At 36.7% G+C, this 20,768-nt stretch overlaps 1 protein-coding gene across 3 annotated transcripts in view; it reads right to left on the bottom strand.

The window, feature by feature from the left end:
* Window positions 1–1,171: 1,171 nt before the first annotated feature.
* LOC111147966 (endoplasmic reticulum lectin 1) overlaps window positions 1,172–20,768 on the bottom strand; it is a 31,003-nt gene continuing 11,406 nt past the window's right edge. The window contains exons 7-14 of one of the 3 annotated variants that reach the window (XM_022504277.1): window positions 19,119–19,342; window positions 18,897–19,026; window positions 12,753–12,914; window positions 11,866–11,925; window positions 7,590–7,714; window positions 5,804–5,881; window positions 4,213–4,288; window positions 1,748–2,097 (exon numbers count right to left, since the gene is read on the bottom strand). In XM_022504277.1, the coding sequence (XP_022359985.1) occupies window positions 2,026–2,097; window positions 4,213–4,288; window positions 5,804–5,881; window positions 7,590–7,714; window positions 11,866–11,925; window positions 12,753–12,914; window positions 18,897–19,026; window positions 19,119–19,342 (927 nt within the window). In that variant the 3' untranslated portion in view covers window positions 1,748–2,025. Of the gene's footprint in view, window positions 2,098–4,212; window positions 4,289–5,803; window positions 5,882–7,589; window positions 7,715–11,865; window positions 11,926–12,752; window positions 12,915–18,896; window positions 19,027–19,118; window positions 19,343–20,768 lie in introns of all 3 variants that reach the window. The other 2 variants (XM_022504278.1, XM_022504279.1) reach the window with 2 other exon arrangements.

Here is a 20,768-nt window from a genome sequence, read left to right as displayed (position 1 = left end):
TATTAGGAACTCAGTTACTTCTACAGAAGAGAAGCAGCCTGCACAGCAGAGGTGGCCGCACAAAATTTAGAGCTCAAACAAGATTTCACAGACTACTAAGGAACCTAAGATTTAGAAAGAATATGGAGATAGCTGGCCTAGTCCTTCCTTCAAAGAAGTTCAAATGGTTACCCAAACAGAAAGCTTATTTTTTTAACTTATTTTGAAATAATTACAACTTCTCTTTTTAAGTATCTTCTGCAGTAAACTATCCAAATAGTTTTTTAGATTTTTTTTTTCTCCCTTTTAAGAAAAGAATTTGACCTAAATATTCTAAAAGTATCTTCTGGCACTAACCTTTCACAGTTCTCATTCCCTCCCTTCCTACACCTATAATCTAAATGTGGGTAATTCTGTTTGTCTAATTAATTGTTGTAAGAAGCATGATTTTATATTAAAGAACTTTTTTTTTCTGTTTAGAGAGAGTATGCAAGAGATGGGGGGGGAGAGAGGGAGAGAATCTATTGTTTTTAAAGATTTATTTATCTGAGAGAGAGAGCCCATGAGAGGGGACAGTGGGGGGAGTTCAATCCCATGACCCTGAGATTAAGTTGTGAGCCAAAATCAAGAATTGGATGTTTAACTGACTGAGCCACCTAGGCGCCCTCAAAGAAAAAAATTTTAATGGCTGTAGTCTGTGATCTTACTCTATTATTAGGAGACAAGGGCAATATTAGGAAGTAAACCAACTCTTACTGGGAACTGGTACTGGGCCTAGGCTTTTACTTACAGGGCAAGTAAGGCACTACTACAACTATCTTCTAAAACGAGTAGTTTCTTTACAGAGGAAGTGAGGCTCAAAATGTTACTGATCTGTGCAGGATCACACAGCTAGAAGTTAAAGAGAGTATCTGGGACTTCGGTTTGAATGCAAGGTCTGTGCTCTTTCCGTATGTGCTGCTTTGCACTAAAATCTACAAACAGACCTGCAATAATTAATTGCATTAACCACTTCTCAAACGAAAGTATCTTTGGCCAGAACTACTGAAAAGGAGGAAAAGTAAAGCATTTTATAGCCACTATTCTGTCCTTATTTAGGTATGTACATCCAAAATACAACAGGATAATGTTCTGTGCAACATAGTGATGGAGAAAATAAAGGAAAGGAATAATCTACTATTGAATACATGACAACGCTGCTTGTGAACTTTTTATTCACTTCAAAATAAATATTGTGCTGTAAAACTGTCCAGAACTAAAATCTGTAGTATACAGCAGGCAAGTATAAAGGCTGGCCAGCACAGTGTGTTTCGTTGGAGTAAACCATTCTAAGTCAAGAGAGAAGAATGTCTGTCTACACGAGGTGCATATACCTCGGGGAAAAACACATTCACATCAGGGAGAAAGAAACAGATTAAAAGTTCCAAGAGAGAAACAACCTCTTACAAGTAAGAGTTTCTTGAGATTAACAGAAGTGAAGAAAACTTAAATGTTGTGAGGCTCTATTATGTGCCCAGTTTCTAGTTTAATACCTGGTAGAGAGCAGTTGTAAATAAAAATTTGTTGAAAGGATTTCAGGCACTAGAATTTACATATTTTACATGGTCTCCGATTTAAACAACCTCCGATTTAAACAACCTATCAATTTCCTTCTTCATTATCTTTAGTTCATTAACTAGTTATATATACTATAATTTACATAATAAATCTATTATTTAAAAACTTTCAATAGGTACAATTATGATCTTTCATTAGGCTGGACTGTGAATTGCTTGGATGAGATTTATTTTGGAATCACATTATCCAAGCAAGAAATACAATCAGTTTATAAGACACAACAAAAATGAAAGAAGTGAGACAATTATCTGCCTTAGAAGTTTATCGATAACCTCTTATATACACATACATATTCACAAAGTGGTTGAGAGTCCTTTTATACGATCCTTTAGATGAGGTTCAATGGCTGAGAACTCTACAATGAGACACATGGTTGGACAGAAATCATGACTGTCAATGATCTTTTCTTTCCCTAAACTTTATTATCCTTTAGTTGGGGAGAGAAAGAAGTCCATTTTCATCTGCTGTATCTAAGATTTTACAGATCACTGGAGATTCAACCTAAAGACAAAAACAATAAAGCCATTAAAAAGTTGCTAAACTGAATACGTTATTCAGTGTTCTTCTGCATGAATACATATGTATAAATCTGTTAAATGTATATTCACAAAAATGTAAAATTTTCCCAAAACTGATAAATAATATCAACCCATACATGCAAAAAGCTCTGTGAACTCTGACCAGGAAAAATACAGAGAAAGCCACTCTTAGGCATCGTATAACCAAAGGCAAGACCATAAAGTTTCTAGATAGAAACATAGGATAATATTTTCTTTTTAAAAAAATTTTTAAAGATTTTTATTTATTTGAGAGAGAGAGACCGAAAATGAGAGACAGAGAGAGTGAATGAGAGTGGGGAGGGTCAGAGGGACAAGCAGGGAACCCGATGTGGGACTCGATCCCAGGACTCTAGGATTGTGACCTGAGCTAAAGGCAGTTGCTTAACCAACTGAGTGACCTAGGTGCCCTAGGGTTATATTTTCATGACTTTGGGGTAGCAACATTTCTTAGAACAAAATAAAGCACTAGCCATAAAAAGGAAAAACTGGTTAAAATAAACTTGATCAAATAAACTTTTGCTCAAAAGACATTAGGAAAATAAATAGGTAAGCCACAGATTGAGGAAAGAAAGTGTGCACTATAAATAAAAGAACTCATATCCAGAATGTATCTGAACTTCTAAAAATAAGAAGACAAACAACAACAATAAAAAGGGGTAAAGACTAACAGATGACAGAGTCTCCTTGACCAAACTGAAGTAAGGATCCCCAATTCCTCTTTTTGGCTATGCCTCTTCTTGTACTTGTGCCCTGTAGTCCAGTTGTTGCAAGAATCCTGATAAGCCAGTGTAGAGAGAACCCCTCACCCTCAACACCTAATCATCCATTCCATAGCTCATCAAATTCCTCATCTCTCACCTTTGAGAGCTGATCATCCTGGCCTGTCTTCAGCAGTAATCCTGTTGACTCAGTTAAGCTGATGTCTCCTTTTAGTAATTTTCCATCCACTGAGCCACCCCCACGCTGCCACCTTCTGCTCACTGGCTGTACATCCCCAGCTGTCTTGGCTGTATGTAGTGTTAAGCTGGATCTCTCTTTCCTACTGTGAAAGTCTTGACACACTTACTGCCAACAGTCCTGAATAAAGACTGTTTTAATAAGTGTCAGAATAATTTTTCTTAAAAAAAAAAAAAAAAAAAAAAGAACTTGGCTAGGTACTTCACAAAGATCTATGAATGAACAATCACAAGAAAAGCTGCTCAACACCATTTTCCATATGGGAAATACATATTAAAATGACTAAAGTGGCTAAAAGAAAAAAAGACTCCGGATACCAAATGTTGAGGAGGATGTGGAGGATGTATTACTGGTGTATTACTTGGACTCTCATGTATTACTGGTACGAATATAAAATGGTACAAGCACTTGGATGACTATTTGGTAAAAGCTAAACATGTATCTAGTCTATGATTTAGTTCCACACCTGGGTACTTACCCAAAAGAAATGAAAATACATGATCACAAAATGACTTGTTAAAAAAAATGTTCACAGCAGCCTCATTCACATAATAAAAAATGAGAAACCCAAATGTTCATATAGAAGAATGAATAAGCAAATGTGTATACAAATGAATACTATTCAGTACTAAAAAGAGAATGAAATACTAGAGTGACATGGCTGAGTCAAAAAACATGCCAAGTTAAAGAGGGCAGGCATAAAAAACAATATACTGTATGATCCCATTCATGTGGAATAATAAAAAAAAAACAGGCAAAACTGCTCTATTGTGTCAGGAAGAAGAAAAGGGTATCTCTGGGGGCTGGGGTCTTGACATAAAAGGGGTATAAACCATTTTTCTGCAGTGACAGATACCTTGTTTTGGGTGCTAGTTCCATCGGTATATAAAATTATCAAAGTGTATCAAACTCAACACTTAAGATCTCTGCATTTTATTTTTTGTAAATTGTACCTCAATAAAAAAGATTTTAGCTTTTATGAGATAGTATGGGGACTATATTAAATTTCGGAGATTACTGAGGGTCCTTTCAAGACTTAATTCTTAAAAACAGAAACATGTTCCCAAACTGAATTCCTGAGTATTATTTTTGTACTTACCCCAAGGATATACTGACAGGAGTGAGGCTCTAGCATATACACAGTAACAGCATGAGGAGAATCTGATTCTTTACACCTGAAACAGAGAGCACTTTATTTTTATCTTTTTCAAGATTTTATTTATTGATTTGAGAGAGAGATCACAAGTAGGCAGAGAGGAAGACAGAGAGAGGAGGAAGCAGGCTCCCTGCTGAGCAGAGAGGCCAATGCGGGGCTCAATCCCAGGAACCTGAGATGATGACCTGAGCCGAAGGCAGAGGCTTAACCCACTGAGCCACCCAGGAGGCCCCAGAGAGCACTTTAAAGTACTGCCCAAACCATACAAAAGTATTTTTATTTTAAAAAAACTTAATTGAGAGAGCGAGCGAGCGCACATATGTGCACACAGGTGAGTTGGGGCGGGGGTAGGTGGTGGGGAGATGCAGAGGGAGAGGGAAAGAGAATCCCAAGCAGATGCCTTGCTGACCCCAGAGCCTGACGTGGGCTTTGATCTCATGACCCTGTAATCAGGGCCTGAGCTGAAATCAGGAGTCAGCTGCTTAACCAACTGGTGTACAAAAGTATTTTTAACTATTTTCCTTTTAAGCTATACAAATCTCATGTAGGTAGCCCTGTATAACTTAATATAATAAATAACTGAAATAATATAATTTAAAAACCATTGTAACTTACAAATAATTATATTGAAATAATTTTAGTATTTTATTTATCTTTAAATATTTTACTTATTTATATTAGAGAGAGCGCACGAGTGAAGAGAAGAAGGGGCAGAGGGAGAGGGAGAGAATCTCAAGGAGATTGCACCCTTAGGACGGAGCCAGATGTGGGGCTCAGTCTCATGACCCTGGGCTCATGACCTGAACTGAAACCAAGAGTCGGCCACCCAGATGCCCCAATATTTTATTTATTTTTAAAATATATCTTTTAAAGTTTCTTGCTCTCTTCCTCTTTCTTTCCTTTTTTTTTTTTTTTTTTTTAAGATTTTTAATTTATTTAACACAGAGAGAGATCAAAAGTAGGCAGAAAGGCCGGCAGGATGGGGAGGAAGCAGCCCGACACGGGGCTCGATCCCAGGACCCTGAGATCATGACCCGAGCCGAAGTCAGAAGCCTCAATCTCTGAGCCACCCAGGCGCTCCTTCCTCTTTCTTTCTTTCATCTCTGCAACCAATGTGGGGCTCAAACTCTCAACCTCGAAATCGAGTCGCATGATCCACTGACTGAGCCAGCCAGGTACTCCAATTTTAATATTTTGGAATAAAGTAATAATTTTATATTAAATCAATCCATATATTATTATGCATAAATATAATTATTCACAATTATATTTTACATTTATATAAATTTTTTTAAAAGATTTATTTACTTATTTGACAGAGATCACAAGTAGGCAGAGAGGCAGGCAGAGAGAGAGGGAAGCAGGCTCCCCGCTGAGCAGAGAGCCTGATGCGAGACTCAATCCCAGGACCCTGAAATCATGACCTGAGCTGAAGGCAGAGGCTTAACCCACTGAGCCACCATTTATATAAACTTTTACCCACTGGAAGCAGATTAAAGAGAAGCATAAAGCATGAACTGATGGTCCAACTTACTTTAGTTTTACAGTGACCTGTCTTGGTTTGTCAGTTATATCACAAATATCTCCATTCCCATAAAAATGTGACACCATCCTAAACCAGAGAAACACACAAGTTTTATTAACCAAAACTTCATTAATTCAGAGTAATTGTAATGGGGAGGGTGAGAAAATGGTTAGAGGGATCAGTTTTGCATTAGTTATAAAATATTTTTAGGGTCATGTCACCATGAAAATCAGATTCTATAAGGAGAATATAAAACTGAAATACTGTGGAATGATTTAATTAATAATCTTCAATTTGCCTATCATTTTTTGTGTACAAACAGTTAAGGTTAAAGGGTTTTTTAAAAAGTCCTTTTGAAGTGAACCATTTCTTGAGCCCTGTGTATTTACTTTGTGGCACATTTTTCCCTTTTTGCCATCCTCCAGCCAGCTCCACTCATTAAAAGACTGTCATGCAGGTATACAAAAGTAGAGCCTAGGTTAACATACAATTTCGAGATGAGCAGGATCTAAAAAATTTTTTAATTTCGCTAGCCTTATGCTCCTGTGCTTCAATATGCGTTGCTCATAACACCATGACCTACTTCCACATGAAACATACCTGAATGTAAGAAAAGTCAATCTTGTTTAGCATATTCTAATACTTAAATGCCCATCGCTTAATTTTGCTAACTTTGATTCTGGTTAGCCCAAGAAGTCAATACATTCTTTTCTTTTCTTTTTTCTTTTCTTTTCTTTTCTTTATTTATTTGACAGACAGAGATCACAAGTGGGCAGAGAGGGAAGCAGAGAGAGAGCAGAGAGCCCGATGCGGGGCTCGATCCCAGGACTCTGAGACCATGACTTGAGCCAAAGGCAGAAGCTCAATCCACTGAGCCACCCAGGCGCCCCCATTTTTTTTTTTTTTAAGATTTTTATTTTTAACCCAATGTGGGGCTAGAACTCACAACCCTGAGATCAAGAGTCCCACACTCTATGGACTGATGCAACCAGGCACCCTGAGGTCAGCACACTCTAAAAACAGAGTCTCTTAATGCCATCTGTACTAGGAAGGACAAAGTTAATACCCAAGAAAGAAGAATGAATAATTTAAGATTGTCCAAGTAAGAGACTACAAGAAAACTAAAGCTTAGTTATTCTTGCTGTAACAAGATGTAACTCAAAGAAGTTGTGAGATAGTTTTTCAGAGAGCCACTGTTTATTTTCAATCATAACCTCATAGAAGTCAAGTGACAAGGGAAATGCTAGAACAAATTAAAATAGAATTAACTAACTTGAAAAGGTAAACAGGACACATGGAAGAGGCAATGCTTTCTAACAGCTTTCTAACAGCTTTCTGACCTAATGGCTGGAATTAAGCCAGTGTCACAAAGCAGCCCCCAGCACTCTCTCTCACCACACCACCACCGCTGCTAACGGCAGCCGCCAGAATTTACTACAAGCTGTTGCAGGCACTTGTGTTGCATACATGATCATTAAAATGTCATAACAATCCTATGAGGCAAATGCCCATAAACAAGAAAAATGAGACTTAAGAAGATTATGTAATTTACCCAAGGTAGTAAGTGAAGAGCCAGCATTTGAATCCAGCCCCCCACCCCCATTCCCGAAACCCACCACTTCTGCAACTGTGTTCTTAACTGTGTTCTTAATTATCTTAGGAAAAGAAATCTAATTTAAAAGATGTCCCTGAGAAAAACTGACCGGAGATTTTACTTAAGTGTTTAAATTTTATGCTTCTCAATATTCTGAGTTTTAAATATTCTAATCCAGAGGCAAATAAGGTTAATCTTTACCTGACTGTCTGGGTACCATCATCTTGAAGGTGATAGGCTCTAGCAGTATTCTTCTTAGCCCATTCAATATGCTCTTCTTGGTTCCATGTACCCACAACCACAGAGGTCTTCCCACTATCTTTGTCCTAATATATGAAAAGGTATTTGTAAGGAATCCTTGATATCATCAAGTACACATTTATCCCGATGGCCTATAAGTTATAGTCCTTATCTTCACCTGCACGCTGCAGACGAGTGTTTAGATGTTAGTCAAACAATGCTAGTCAAGTCTGTTACCTTCTTTGTTCCCTGTTTCTCTGAATAATCTAACTACTTCCTGGTCAGGCTAGCTCCACATGCAGTTATGTTTGACTCTTTTATTTCCTTCCTCTCCTACATTTATTGGTTTTGTCCATTGTTTTCCTGGAGATGCTCTTGGCTTCAGACTCTTCCTCTACATTTCCAATGCCAGCATCTCACCCCTCCAACCAAGAGTTTAATTTCTCATACCTAAGTGATGTAACTGCATACTACTGTGATTCTTCTTTTTTTTAAAAAGTAGGCTCCACACCCATCATGGAACGCAGTGTGGGCTTAAACTCCCCTGAGATTAAGACTTGAGCTGAGATAAAGAGTCGGACACTTAACCAACTGAGCCACCCAGGCGCCCCACTACTGTGACTCTTAATTAAATCTCTGGCCTATATCTCTTATCTGCAGACCTGCTGAGCCTACCTCCATTCTACTTCTACTCTTTCAAATGCCAATCTGCAAGTTATATGAGTATTCACAGTACTTATTTGATATCATGTTTATTTCTGTATCAAGACTGTCTGTTCAGAAACTTCCTTCCCCATTATGTTAATTTTTTTTAAACACAAACTATATACTGTCTTATATGAGGACTTCTCTCCTTTTATTTCCTCTCCCCTCCCTTTCTTCCTGTCTTCCTTTCCTTCTTCATGTTTCATGCTAGGCAACATGCTGAGCACTAGAATTTAGCATACATGTGATTAGTAGAATTAGAAACCCTTAGAGTGGTAGATGAAAGAGGCACAGCCACTGCTGTTAGCAGAGCTTACTGCCTAGTGGAAGAGACAACGATTTAACATTCTTTTAGCAACCAGACTGTAAGTTACTAGATAGACAGGGACTGAAGCTGCAAAGTGAAATGTTTAAGAGGCTGGATATGGGGAAGTCTGGGTGGCTCAGTGGCTTAAGCCTCTGCCTTTGTTCGGCTCAGGTCATGATCTCAGAGTCCTGGGATCCAAACCCCATCAGGCTCTCTGCTCAGCAGGGAGCCTGCTTCCCTCTTTCTCTCTGCTTCCCTCTTTGTCTACTTGTGATCTCTCTCTCTCTCTCTCTCTCTGTCAAATAAATAAATAAATAAAATCTTTGAAAAATCTTTAAAAAGAATAAAAGAGGCTGGATATGGAGCAAGACTGCCTGCGTCAGAACTCTGGTTTCATCATTTACTCCGAATGTGGTTTTAGGCAAGTTACTAAACTCATATCCTCACCTTGGAAGAACAACAGTCACCTCTTAATGGTTGTTATGAGGATCGAGTTAATATGCATACTTAGAACAGTGTCTGGTATACAATGAGTATTATATTTGTTAGCTACTATTATTTGTTTATCTCCCAAAGTTCCTAGCAGAGTCCCTCAGAAAGTTCTAGTTTATATGACCTTGGGCAAAATGAGTTTGATAAAACCTAGTGTTGGCAAGTGTATGGAAAAAAAAAGTCATGTGTGTACATGTGTGTATTTTAAAGTCATTGTTAATGGGAATGCCTTACAACTTTTTGGAAGGCAATGTTATATATTTATTTATATTTATTTATATTATTTATTTGCCAGAGAGAGAGCACAAGAAGGGGGAGCGGCAGGCAGAGGGAAAAGCAGGCTCCCCGCTGAGCAAGAAGACTGATGCAGGACTCAATTCCAGGACCCTCAGATCATACCTAAGCTGAAGGCAGACGCTTAGCCAACTGAGCCACCCAGGCGTCCCTGGGAGGCAATATTCAGTATGCATAATTTTGACCAGCAAATCCATTGCTAGAAATGTGCCTTATGAATATACTTGCAGATGTTTACCAACAAAACTATTTATAAATGCTCACTAAGATGCTATCACAGCAAAAACTGGAAATCATTCAAAGATCTGTCAGTAGAGATCTGGCTAAATACATTGTGAGTATAAATATACTCCTCTGTACCTGCTAAAAAAAAATGAGATCAGCTGTTGATAGCACAGAAAGATCTCCAAGATACTAACTGAAAAGAATAAGTGCAGAACAGTGTATTTACTAGTTATACTACCATTTATGTATATGCCTTTTTTTTTTTTCTTGAGGAGGGTTAACTAAGAAAATGTTAACAGCAATTACTTTTAGGAAATGGGACAATGGTGGAGGAGAATTTTACTATTCATTCTAAATTTCTGGAGCATATTCCTTTAATTTAAAACAAAGCAACTGGGGCGCCTGGGTGCTCAGTCATTAAGCATCTGCCTTCGGCTCAGGTCATGATCCCAGGGTCCTGGGATCCAGCCCTGCATTGGGCTTCCTGTTCAGCAGGAAGCCTGCTTCTCCCTCTCCCACTCTCCCTGCTTGTGTTCCCTCTCTTGCTGTGTCTCTGTCAAATAAATAAATAAAATCTTAAAAAAAAGAAACAAAAAACAAAGCAACTAGGTATTATCTGGGCTATAGTTAGGTAATATTTTTTTCTATTAATAAATATTATTAAAAATAAATGAAACTTCTACATAGTAGCAAGAAGTGAGAAGAAGAGTCAAATGGCATCTCTCAGATTTAAGCAGAGAAATAAAATCTCCTAGTTTACAGATGCCTCATAAATTTGGATTGATTTATTTTTAAAAAAAATTTTTATTTATTTATTTATTTATTTGACAGAGAGAGAGAGATCACAAGTAGACAGAGAGGCAGGCAGAGACAGAGAGAGAGAGGGAAGCAGGCTCCCTGTCAAGCAGAGAGCCTGATGTGGGGCTCGATCCCAGGACCCTGAGATCATGACCTGAGCCGAAGGCAGGGGCTCAACCCACTGAGCCCCCCAGGTGCCCCAATTTGGATTGATTTAAATGTGGAAGGTTGAGTTGATCTTTCCTGTTATGATCTGTCTTGGAATTTAAGACTGACTCACAACATCTCAAGAGGGTAAAGACAGTGTTTTTTTTTGTTTTGTTTTTTTTAAAAGATATTATTTATTTATTTGACAGAGAAAGAGAGAAAGAGATCACAAGCAGGCAGAGAGGCCGGCAGAGAGAGAGGGGGAAGCAGGCTCCCCACTGAGCAGAGAGCCAGATGCAGGGCTTGATCCCAGAACCCTGAGATCATGACCATGAGCCAAAGGCAAAGACTTAACCCACTGAGCCACCCAGGAGCCCAAGACAGTATTTTTAAATTACTAGTTATTATTTCTTTGGTGGAATAAAAAGAGATGTTTAAAACAGCCAGATGAATATTTATTAATTAATGTTTGTCTTCAACGTCTAGCAGTTTACCTTACCAAACAAGGTACAATTATGACAAATAAACTTACTGAAGCCTGAAGTTCAGAATTTAAGCAGTTTGGCTAAGTGCAGAAGAAAATGCTATCTGATTTATGAAATTAGACATAAAAGGAAGAAAAAAAGGCTAATTGTACAATCTTAAAACTTACTTGATTTTAAATTTGGATGATATGGTATGTTCTTTTAGCTGAGAAACTTGCTGTATTTACCCTATTTTCCTAACCTGAGCCATAACATACTATCTTACTACTCACTTTATTAATTTAAAAAATTTTAATGACTAATTTCTCAGTCAAAGCTAGAGATCAGTCACAATAGCCTATTATTCCTCCAGAGTCACAGTCATACAAGAATCTGAGGAGTTAATAAACGTTACTTTAAGATGAGTGACTTAGTTAAAACCAAGTTTTCCATTTTCTAGAACTCAGAGACACTTTGAGTATTTTCATATTAAAGTCACTTCATGATTAAAATGCCATTCCCCCTCCTTTTTTTCCACAAATGATTTAAATTTTTTTTTTTTTTTTTAGATTTTTTATTTATTTATTTGACAGAAATCACAAGTAGGCAGAGAGACAAGTAGAGAGAGAGGAGGAAGCAGTCTCCCCACTGAGCGGAGAGTCCGATGCGGGGCTTGATCCCAGGACCCTGGGATCATGACCTGTGCCGAAGGCAGAGGCTTTAACCCACTGAGCCACCCAGGTGCCCCCGATTTTCAAAATTTTAATCTATCTAGTGGTAGAATGATATAAAGGCTATTCTATACCTCATGGTATTGATGTACATGTCTGCCATAGCAGAATTCATATTTCCACCAACCAACGCCCTATAGGAAAGAAAACAGATCAAGTTACATAAAGAGAATGGGGGATTGTGGTTGTCTCAGTATTGCCATATGAGAATAACAGAAATATATATAACTAGAAAAATTTAAGAGTAATAATATGGTTGAAAATTAAAATAAAAATTTACTGAGAAATAATGTTATACAGTGAAAGATGATTAAATATACTCGGTGTGATGTGCACTGAGTAATGCACAGGGTTGTCAGATCACTACATTACATATGCTTGAAACTAACATAACGGATGTCAACCACACTTCAGTAATAAACAGAAAAAAGAAATTACTGAGAAATAATAATTTAAAAAAGACAAATACAGAGAATAACTGCTGTATTGCCTTGGTAAAATAAAATAAAAATTCCACTTAGTGTATTTCCCATTGAAATTATTAGTTTATTAGGGGCAGAATTTAACCTTTATAGATGTTAACTCAAGTTTTAAAAGTGATTGCCACATAAATAAAACGTAGGCTATTCAATCTTCTTTTTTTTTTTTTTTAAGGCTATCTAGTCCTTGATGCCCATTCCAGCAATCAATCAGAATCCCACATGACTTAGTTGTATGTATTTTCTGTCAAGTAAAGGTCAAGTTTAGCTTGTAAGTAAAGGTCAAGTTTTAGCTTATGAACAAAGGAAATATAATGGCTATTACTTAGATTATAGTAAGATGCAGACAGAAAATATCCATTAGGAGGCTTCCAGAATCCTGCCATTTCTCTATTGACAAAAACTTTTTTCAGCCCTGTGACTAAATAGCACATAAGTGAAGGCTGTTAGATAAATACTGAAACCAAAGGTTCACTTCTCACCCCATGAAAGCAGTAGGAACCACTAAGGAACTCTTTTATGAGTTGGTCATCTGTCAATTTGGATATGTGGGTTGTTCCAACAGTGAGCATAGGCTGAGAACCAACAGCAATGGGTTTGTGGATTGCTGGAAATCTCTCTTCTTTAGTGGATTGCAACTCTTCCTAAAATTAAACACATATATTAAGGGCTTCTATATCATACTTTTTTTTAAGTTATGATTTTAATTATTATTTTTAAACTGAAGGAAATTAGGAAAATAAAAGTTGCCCACTCATTTTTAATGTGTTTTAAGAAAATGAGTTTTGCAACATTTAATACAATAGAGAAAGCTCTAGACAAATTAGTTCCCTCTATCAGGGGGTATGATGGCCATTCTTAACATACAGGGATAATTACCATTTCATATATTTTGTTTCGTTTTTCTTTTTTTTGATCATAGCAGCTACAGTTATTTCAATGCAAGTACCTAAGCCATGCAGTATTCCACCTTACTAAAAAACACACACACATTATATATACACAAATACAAATAAATATACACAAAAAGACATCAGCACTTTTTTTTTTTTACTATTTCTAATGGGACTGTAAAATTCCACAATTCTTCTCAAGTACAATCTGATAGTATATATCAAAACCTTTCAATATGTGCTTACCTTTGACCTATTTCTAGAAATTTATCTGGAGTAAAGAATCACCACTGATGGGGTGCAAAGATTTAGCTCCAGTGACATTCAGTGTGGCATTCTTCATGTTAGCAAAAAATTGTGGGTAACAAAAATATTCAAACCAGTAAATAATTTAAGTAACTTTTGGTACTTTAAACAATGGAATATGTGAGTTAATTAAAATAATATTATAGACGATTATGATATAGGAATGTAAAAAATGATATATTGTTAAGTGAAAACAAGTGAAGATATTTTATTTATTTATTTATTTATTTTTAAAGATTTTATTTATTTATTTGTCAGAGAGAGAGAGGGAGAGAGAGCAAGCACAGGCAGACAGAATGGCAGGCAGAGGCAGAGGGAGAAGCAGGCTCCCTGATGAGCAAGGAGCCCGATGTGGGACTTGATCCCAGGACGCTGGGATCATGACCTGAGCCGAAGGCAGCTGCCTAACCAACTGAGCCACCCAGGCGTCCCTGAAGATATTTTATATATTTACACACAAACAGAGCACACAGTTTGGTCCTAATTATTTTTTTTTAATGTCTATCTCTGCGTGTGTATGTATCAAAAAAAAAATTCCCAAAAAGACTGAAAGGAAATGCACTAAAATATTATTTCACCACTTGTTAGGTTTTGTCTTTATATTTAGTTCTGGAAAATGTGGTTACTATGGGTAAATAAAAGACAACAAGAAGGGTAAAGAGGAGCTGAGTGGGAGTAAATATGAATATTAATTATAATTATTAAAATGTAGCAGGATCTCGTTGTTGTCCTGAAGGATGCTGCAAGTTGGTAAAGAAAGACATCCACTGAAGGGTGCAGAGAATAGCAGATTCAGAGAGGGAGTGGTGATTCAAAGAGATTTTGATGAAGACTTGAAACATGAAGACTTCATAAAGAGAAAACTCTTGATTCTTGAAACATGAATAATTTCTGATTTATGTAAATGTCTGCAGGTTTTGTGTCTGTGTACACATACACATGTGAACCTGAGGAAGACATGAGAAGGGCAAAGACATGGGGTGTAAAACAGTATTTAAAACTAAAGAGATAAAGAGGTACTTACTGGTAAAAAATTGCATAATTCTAAGAAATTTGGATATTATGGATTTTAGGCAAAAATATGGGATTAGATTTTTTATCAGATTTAAGTAATACTGTTGCAGTAGTAGGAAGGGAATAGTAAGAACAAATCCTGAGGTAGGGAGCCACTTTGGCAGTTGAAGTAACCCAAGCCACAGAGGAAGAGACTCTAAAGGAATGACAGAAGTAGGGTAGAGAGAAAAGTTATGAAAGAGGATAATGAGTTAGAATCCAGAAGTAAACTGGGTTTTGACAGTAAGGGGTGAAAATGAATCTAGATCAGAATTAAAGGAGTATACCAATTAAAACTGAGTAACATAATTAAAAAAATTAAATAGTAAAAGGGTTCTTTGTAAGTGTATAGTGGACATGATGCCTCCTTTCATCTGCTGTAGTTGCCATTAATCAACTATGGTTCTTTTCTCCTTCTTTGGCTGGTGGGAGTCATTGGAATGTCACTCTAGAAACCAATGACCTTACCCTTCCTCTCCTCCAGTATTACAGACGAGCACAAAGACTGCCATATGACATCTTATTTTTTGAAAGGATCTTGGATTTGGGGTTTATTTATTTTTATTTTTTATTTAAAAATAATTTTAAAAAATTAATATATAATGTATTATTTGCCCCAGGGGTACAGGTCCATGAATCATCAGTCTTACACATTTCACAGTACTCACCATAGCACATACCCTCCCCAATGTCCATAACCCAGCCACCCTATCCCTACCCCGCCACCCCCCAGCAACCCTCAGTTTGTTTCCCGAGATGAAGAGTCTCTTATGGTCTCCCTCCCGATCCCATCTTGTTCCATTTTTTCCCTCCCTAACCTGCACAACCCCCTGCCCTTGTGTCAGAGACATCATATGATAAGTGGAAAGGACCTTGGATTTTATGTATAGTCTTTCTACATTCAGAACATACTATGCTCCTGGTACTGTTTTAAGTGCTGAGTATTAAAAACGAAGACGACATAGTCACTGCTCCTAAGGAGCTAGGTAAGGTCTAACAGACTAAACTAATTATTTAGAATGCATGAAACGTGTAGTAAGGTTAGTGAGAAAAAACATTACTAATGCATAATGAAACCTTTGGCTCAGATAGGGGAAGAGGTAGGAAGGATAGAAGTATGACCATTTATTATTGCTTCTTGTGGACAGAACATCTACTTGCATTGTTAAGAAAAATTATTCCAATAAAAGCAAGATGATAGTTTTTGTGGTAGGGTTTGGAAATTCATAAAATGGTCTAGTAATCTCCAAATAAATGTATTATAATAACAGCACTGATAGCACCAAATTAGCCTCGGCAAATTCATCCCATTTAAAGGCATGATGGACCCATGCTGTCTTTCACTGGTATGACCATTTAGCAGGAATATCTGTACCATCTTTAGGCACAGAAGATGTGATATAGCATATAGACAATTAATTATACCCAGAGGATCCTCAACAATAGTTACCATAGTCTGACACTCATGAACAACAGAGATGAGATGATAAAGATGTGAAAGGCCCTATCACAAAACAGAATGGCCTTGGATGTACTCACCTTAGCACAAGGGGGCATATCAAACCAAATGAAGCGTGTATAAGCCTGATAATTCAGGAAGTATCACTTATGCTTTAAAAGACACGCATACAGAGATACAGGCATTAGATGGTCCTGTGAGCACTTTAACCCAGTAATTATCAAACTGGTTTAGAGTCTGGGGGACATGGTAGCAAAATTATTACTCATTTTTAGTTGTGTCAACATAGGTCTCTTTTCTTGCTGTCTCTACAGCTGCGTGGATTATGCATTCAACTTGGACACTGTCCAGTCAAGGAGCCCCTACTGCAAAAAAGCCCTTCTCTGATAGCCCAGAGAATATCATAAAAGAGGTGGGCATATAAGACTCTAAGGGCTGGATTTGAGGGGTAGGTGACAGCTAGACTAACATCATCCTGGATCAATCTGCTATAATGACCCCTCTGTCACCACCCTTCTTGAGTACAGCTCCCCGACCATTGTGTCCTTTTGTTCAACTAGGCCCTTAAGGACACCCTTGGGGCGCAACATTCTTGTTCTGCTGGAGAAGTGACTATGTCTCACACCTATTTTTTTTTTAAAGCCTCATTAAGACTTTATTTAGTGGGTTATCTAGCAAATAGTTTCTGTACTCACACTTATTCCTAAACATTCTCCTGGGTGGTTCCCTAGTGTGTACTCCCAGCCTCTAGGGTTATAAAAGCAGGTCTTTACAAGAGGTGGGGTTGTGGAGATCAGGTTGTCATATTGTCTATTTGCCATAGCCCAATAGGCTTCAGTCCTAATGCCCCTTAATAAACCACTTCATGTCAAACAAAACAAAAGTAACAGGTATTAATATCAAAACAAAATTCTGATAGCCAGATATGTATTTTTGTTTAAAACAGAAAAAAAATTCATTATCTTTATGGTTACGTTTATTCCACATTTAAAAGGCAAACCATATGACAAATATCATTTTTAAAAAAAAGTTATGCATAATTAACTAGATTTATAAAGGAAAGGATCCTGAGAAAAATATCATTTTAAATAACTACTTGCCCTACAGCATTACCTAAAGTTTTCATCTACAACATGTATTCTAAAGGTCCTAAGCATTTTGAAAGTATTATCATCTGTAGCTTTTTAAAAGAAATTTTTCTCAAATGGCAGATTAAACAGATTAATTAGAGAAAAGTAAGCGCCATTTCTTCTCTGAAGAGTAATTAAAGTTAGGATTTGTGAAGCATTTTGATTAAGCTGACTTCTAAGTACCTGTCAGTATTTAAATCACCCTCAGTGAGACACAAGAAGAGAAATCCATGTCCAATCTCTTAATTGAGCACTTCAAATCAAACACAGATTAATAAGGTAATTTTTCCTTCCTATCAGAATGGCAGTGTTCACAACAACTACAAAGAATTGGGCAATACTTTTACCAGAAGTACTCAAAAGAAAGGAGAAAAAGGCTTTGCAGCTCAAGGTTAGTTATTAGTTAATTAAACCATTACTAAGTACCCACAGCATACCAGGTATCATTCAAGGAGCTGGAAACCTCAAAGTAATAAAGCATAGCATATTCTCCCTTGATCTTAATGTAAGAATCATAGGAAAATCAACCAATTTTAGCCATGTAAGTGCTATAATGGAGGACTGAGTAAAATACAAGATCAAAAAAGAGGAAACACTGATCTCTTCCTGGGATAATTCATTAGAAGTCCTCTCTCATTTGCAAAGGAAGTAACACGGCTTTAAAAACATGGAGGAAGAGATGCCTGGCTGGCTCATTAGGAAGCATGTGACTCTTAATCCTGGGATTGTGAGTTCAAACTCTGCGCTGGGTGTGGAGATTACGTAAAAATAAATAAATAAGTAAATGAATGAAAATTTTAAAAAAATAGGGGAGATTAGGAAAAGATCATATAGCACATGGAAAAGGAGAAGCAACATCGAGAAGTGGTTAAGAGGACAGGTTCTAGAACCTCACTGTTTTGATCTTCATCTCTAACCCATCATTTATCATTTCCCTTCTCTGAACCTCAATTTCCTAATCTGTTAAGGAGGGTGATAATAGTATAGCTTGTAGGTTGCTGTGAGGATTAGATAACAGCTGTTAATATGCAATCCACGTTAAACTACTGTGACTGTGGTTTGAGTTCAGGGGAAAGGTCAACGTTGAAGATGTATATTTGAAACTCATGGGCGTATTAAAGGAAGTTAACAGAATGGGCCTGGATGAGTTCACTTGAGATGGACTATACACACTACAGAGAGAAGGAACTAGGCTAGAACTGTGGGGAACATCAACATTTTCTGTAGGAGGAAGTAGACAAAGACCTAATACACAGGAGAGGAGAACAGAGAGAACCAGAGAGAATGACTTCAAGTAAAGGAAGGAGAGAAAGTTCAAGCTTCACATGTTCAGTGTTTTATGTGCTAAGATCAAGTTATGCATATGTCCAGTGAACTAAGACCCAAAAGACTGATGTTGAATAAGAAGTTTCAGAAGAATGGTGGTTTGATGACATAGAGTAATGGGTTGAAGAAATAATGCATTAGAAGATGAGTTGTAGTCTGTTTCTTCAAGGGGCCCAACGGGGAAGTCCATTTAACTACCTAAAAATTCAACTTCACCACAATTAATAGGATGTCAAACTCTAGAGTATGAAATCATCAGAGTAAGAGAATGATAAAATAGTTTCTGAGAAGTACAAGAATTAGGAAAATAATTAAAATCAGTTAAAATATTAGAACTTAAAATTTGAGTCAGAAAAATAAATTACTATTACTATGCTAAGGAATTATTAAATAATTGATACATGCTCTGAATTTTGGAAAAGAAAGCACTGAGAAAATACCATTAGATAATTCTCATACCTCTTTATTTCTCCTGAAAGGCACCCTTAATATTTCTTCCTGCTGTTCCAATTGCCTCAGGGTGAGGGGTTTGAATGGTGATCCTGGCAGGGACTGGCAAAATATGTCATTCACAGGGGATGCTCTGAATCTATTCAGTAAGAACAAAGCATTAAAGCTAAGCATATGGCACTTTAAAGCATGTGAGCATTTCGTGTTTAAAATATTAAATCCACATCCTACCTATATTTAGGATGATTGCACAAGAGTGGTGTCAAAATGACAACTTCATATTCACAAGTTGTAACTTCAGCTACTGAAAGAATTTCATGCTTAGATTCAGGATGACATATGTACATCACTGTACTTGATCTGGGCCGGTTCTGTTTCAAACTACAAGGTGTACCATTTCCCATTCCCACAGGATAGTAGGGTGTCATCTGACCTTCGATATTTTTAGTGGGAATCTAAAAAAAAAAAAAAAAAGAGTGTAAGACAGACTTTTTATTAGAAATGGAGGTAGGGGTGAGGATGGGAGAAACACTTATTCTTAAAGGAAGAAAACTACATTTTATTTATAAACTAACATTTATAAAAGTAACATTTCTATATTTTCTATAAATTCTTCCTCTAACATTCTTTTGATTCCTAAACTCTTATTTGAGCTAATACTTATTTTCAGACCTAGTTTTATATAGAAAAAAGGGAAATTTTATTTGGTGCTAAAATTAAGATGTAAGATAAGTGTACATTTATATAAAAGGATATAATCTCTTGATTAATATGAATTACTTCTAACACTTCTAAAGAAAGAGATTAAGATAAAATACAGGAACTTACTCTACTGGAATAGTCAGAATTTTCTATACTAAATTCTCAGTGAATGGCTGTGTTATACTTTAGATTCTAGAGGTCTGAAGTCTGATTTGTCAAAGTGGGGCTACTTAGTAAAACAGTATCTTCTAAAACAGGAATCTTAATACTGTACTCATTCATTAAGCTACTTACTCTTTTTCCCTGTCATTAATATTAAAAGCCATACTTTTCAACATAAACTCCCATATAAATCTTTTCAAGGCCAGCAAAGGACAAATGAAGAAATGTTCATGGAATGGAGGAACAAAATAGATTACCTCAGAAGACAAGGATTATTAAGGAGCTAGCTCCCATATTTTATCTACATAAACCAAAGAAAAATCTAATATAAGGGCTCTAAAAAATATACTGTTAATAGTATCTCCAAGCAAGCTCTTTGGAGGCAGGGAGCTCATCTTGTATCACTTTGGTACCCTGTCAGCGCCCTATCTAAAATAGGCAATAAACAAATGTTTCCAGGAAAAAAATATTTTGGTTTCTTGTATGCTATTTTCATGCTAGTATCTAGAATTAGAAAATCCTGGGTTCGAAGCCAAGCTTTGAATTTACTGGCTTTCTGACTTTGACCAAATTTCAGTTTTTGTCATTTGTAAAAGGAAAATAATAATATATACTCAGAGGTTGTGGGAAAAATTAAACATTACCATTTGTTACATGCCTGACACAGTATGTGGCTTACAGATTGGGGCTCAGTAAATGTTAGTTTTCTTCCCTTACCCTTTTCTTCCTCTTCCTTTATCATTTCACACTTTGAATTCCATCTTGCTATCCTCCAGAGCCACAGTAAATAAATATTTTATCTCAAAGGTAGTCTGTAAAATTAAAATCTTTTAAAATAGCAATGCTATGTGTGTCCATGCTTAGCTTATCAATTCCCCCCAAAGCCACCCTTTTAAGTTATAGGCATCCCTTTTAAGGCCTTTTGCCATTTCACTTTTCTTCTAATAAAATCATCATTATGAGATAAAACCACTTACAGAAATATCCTCTAACAATAGGTTATTTAATTCTATGGGA

This window comes from Enhydra lutris, unplaced genomic scaffold, assembly GCF_002288905.1.
Source record: "Enhydra lutris kenyoni isolate GAN:26980312 unplaced genomic scaffold, ASM228890v2 scaffoldscaffold18, whole genome shotgun sequence".
Classification (NCBI taxonomy): domain Eukaryota; kingdom Metazoa; phylum Chordata; class Mammalia; order Carnivora; family Mustelidae; genus Enhydra; species Enhydra lutris.
This window is presented reverse-complemented; position numbering and strand designations above follow the sequence as displayed.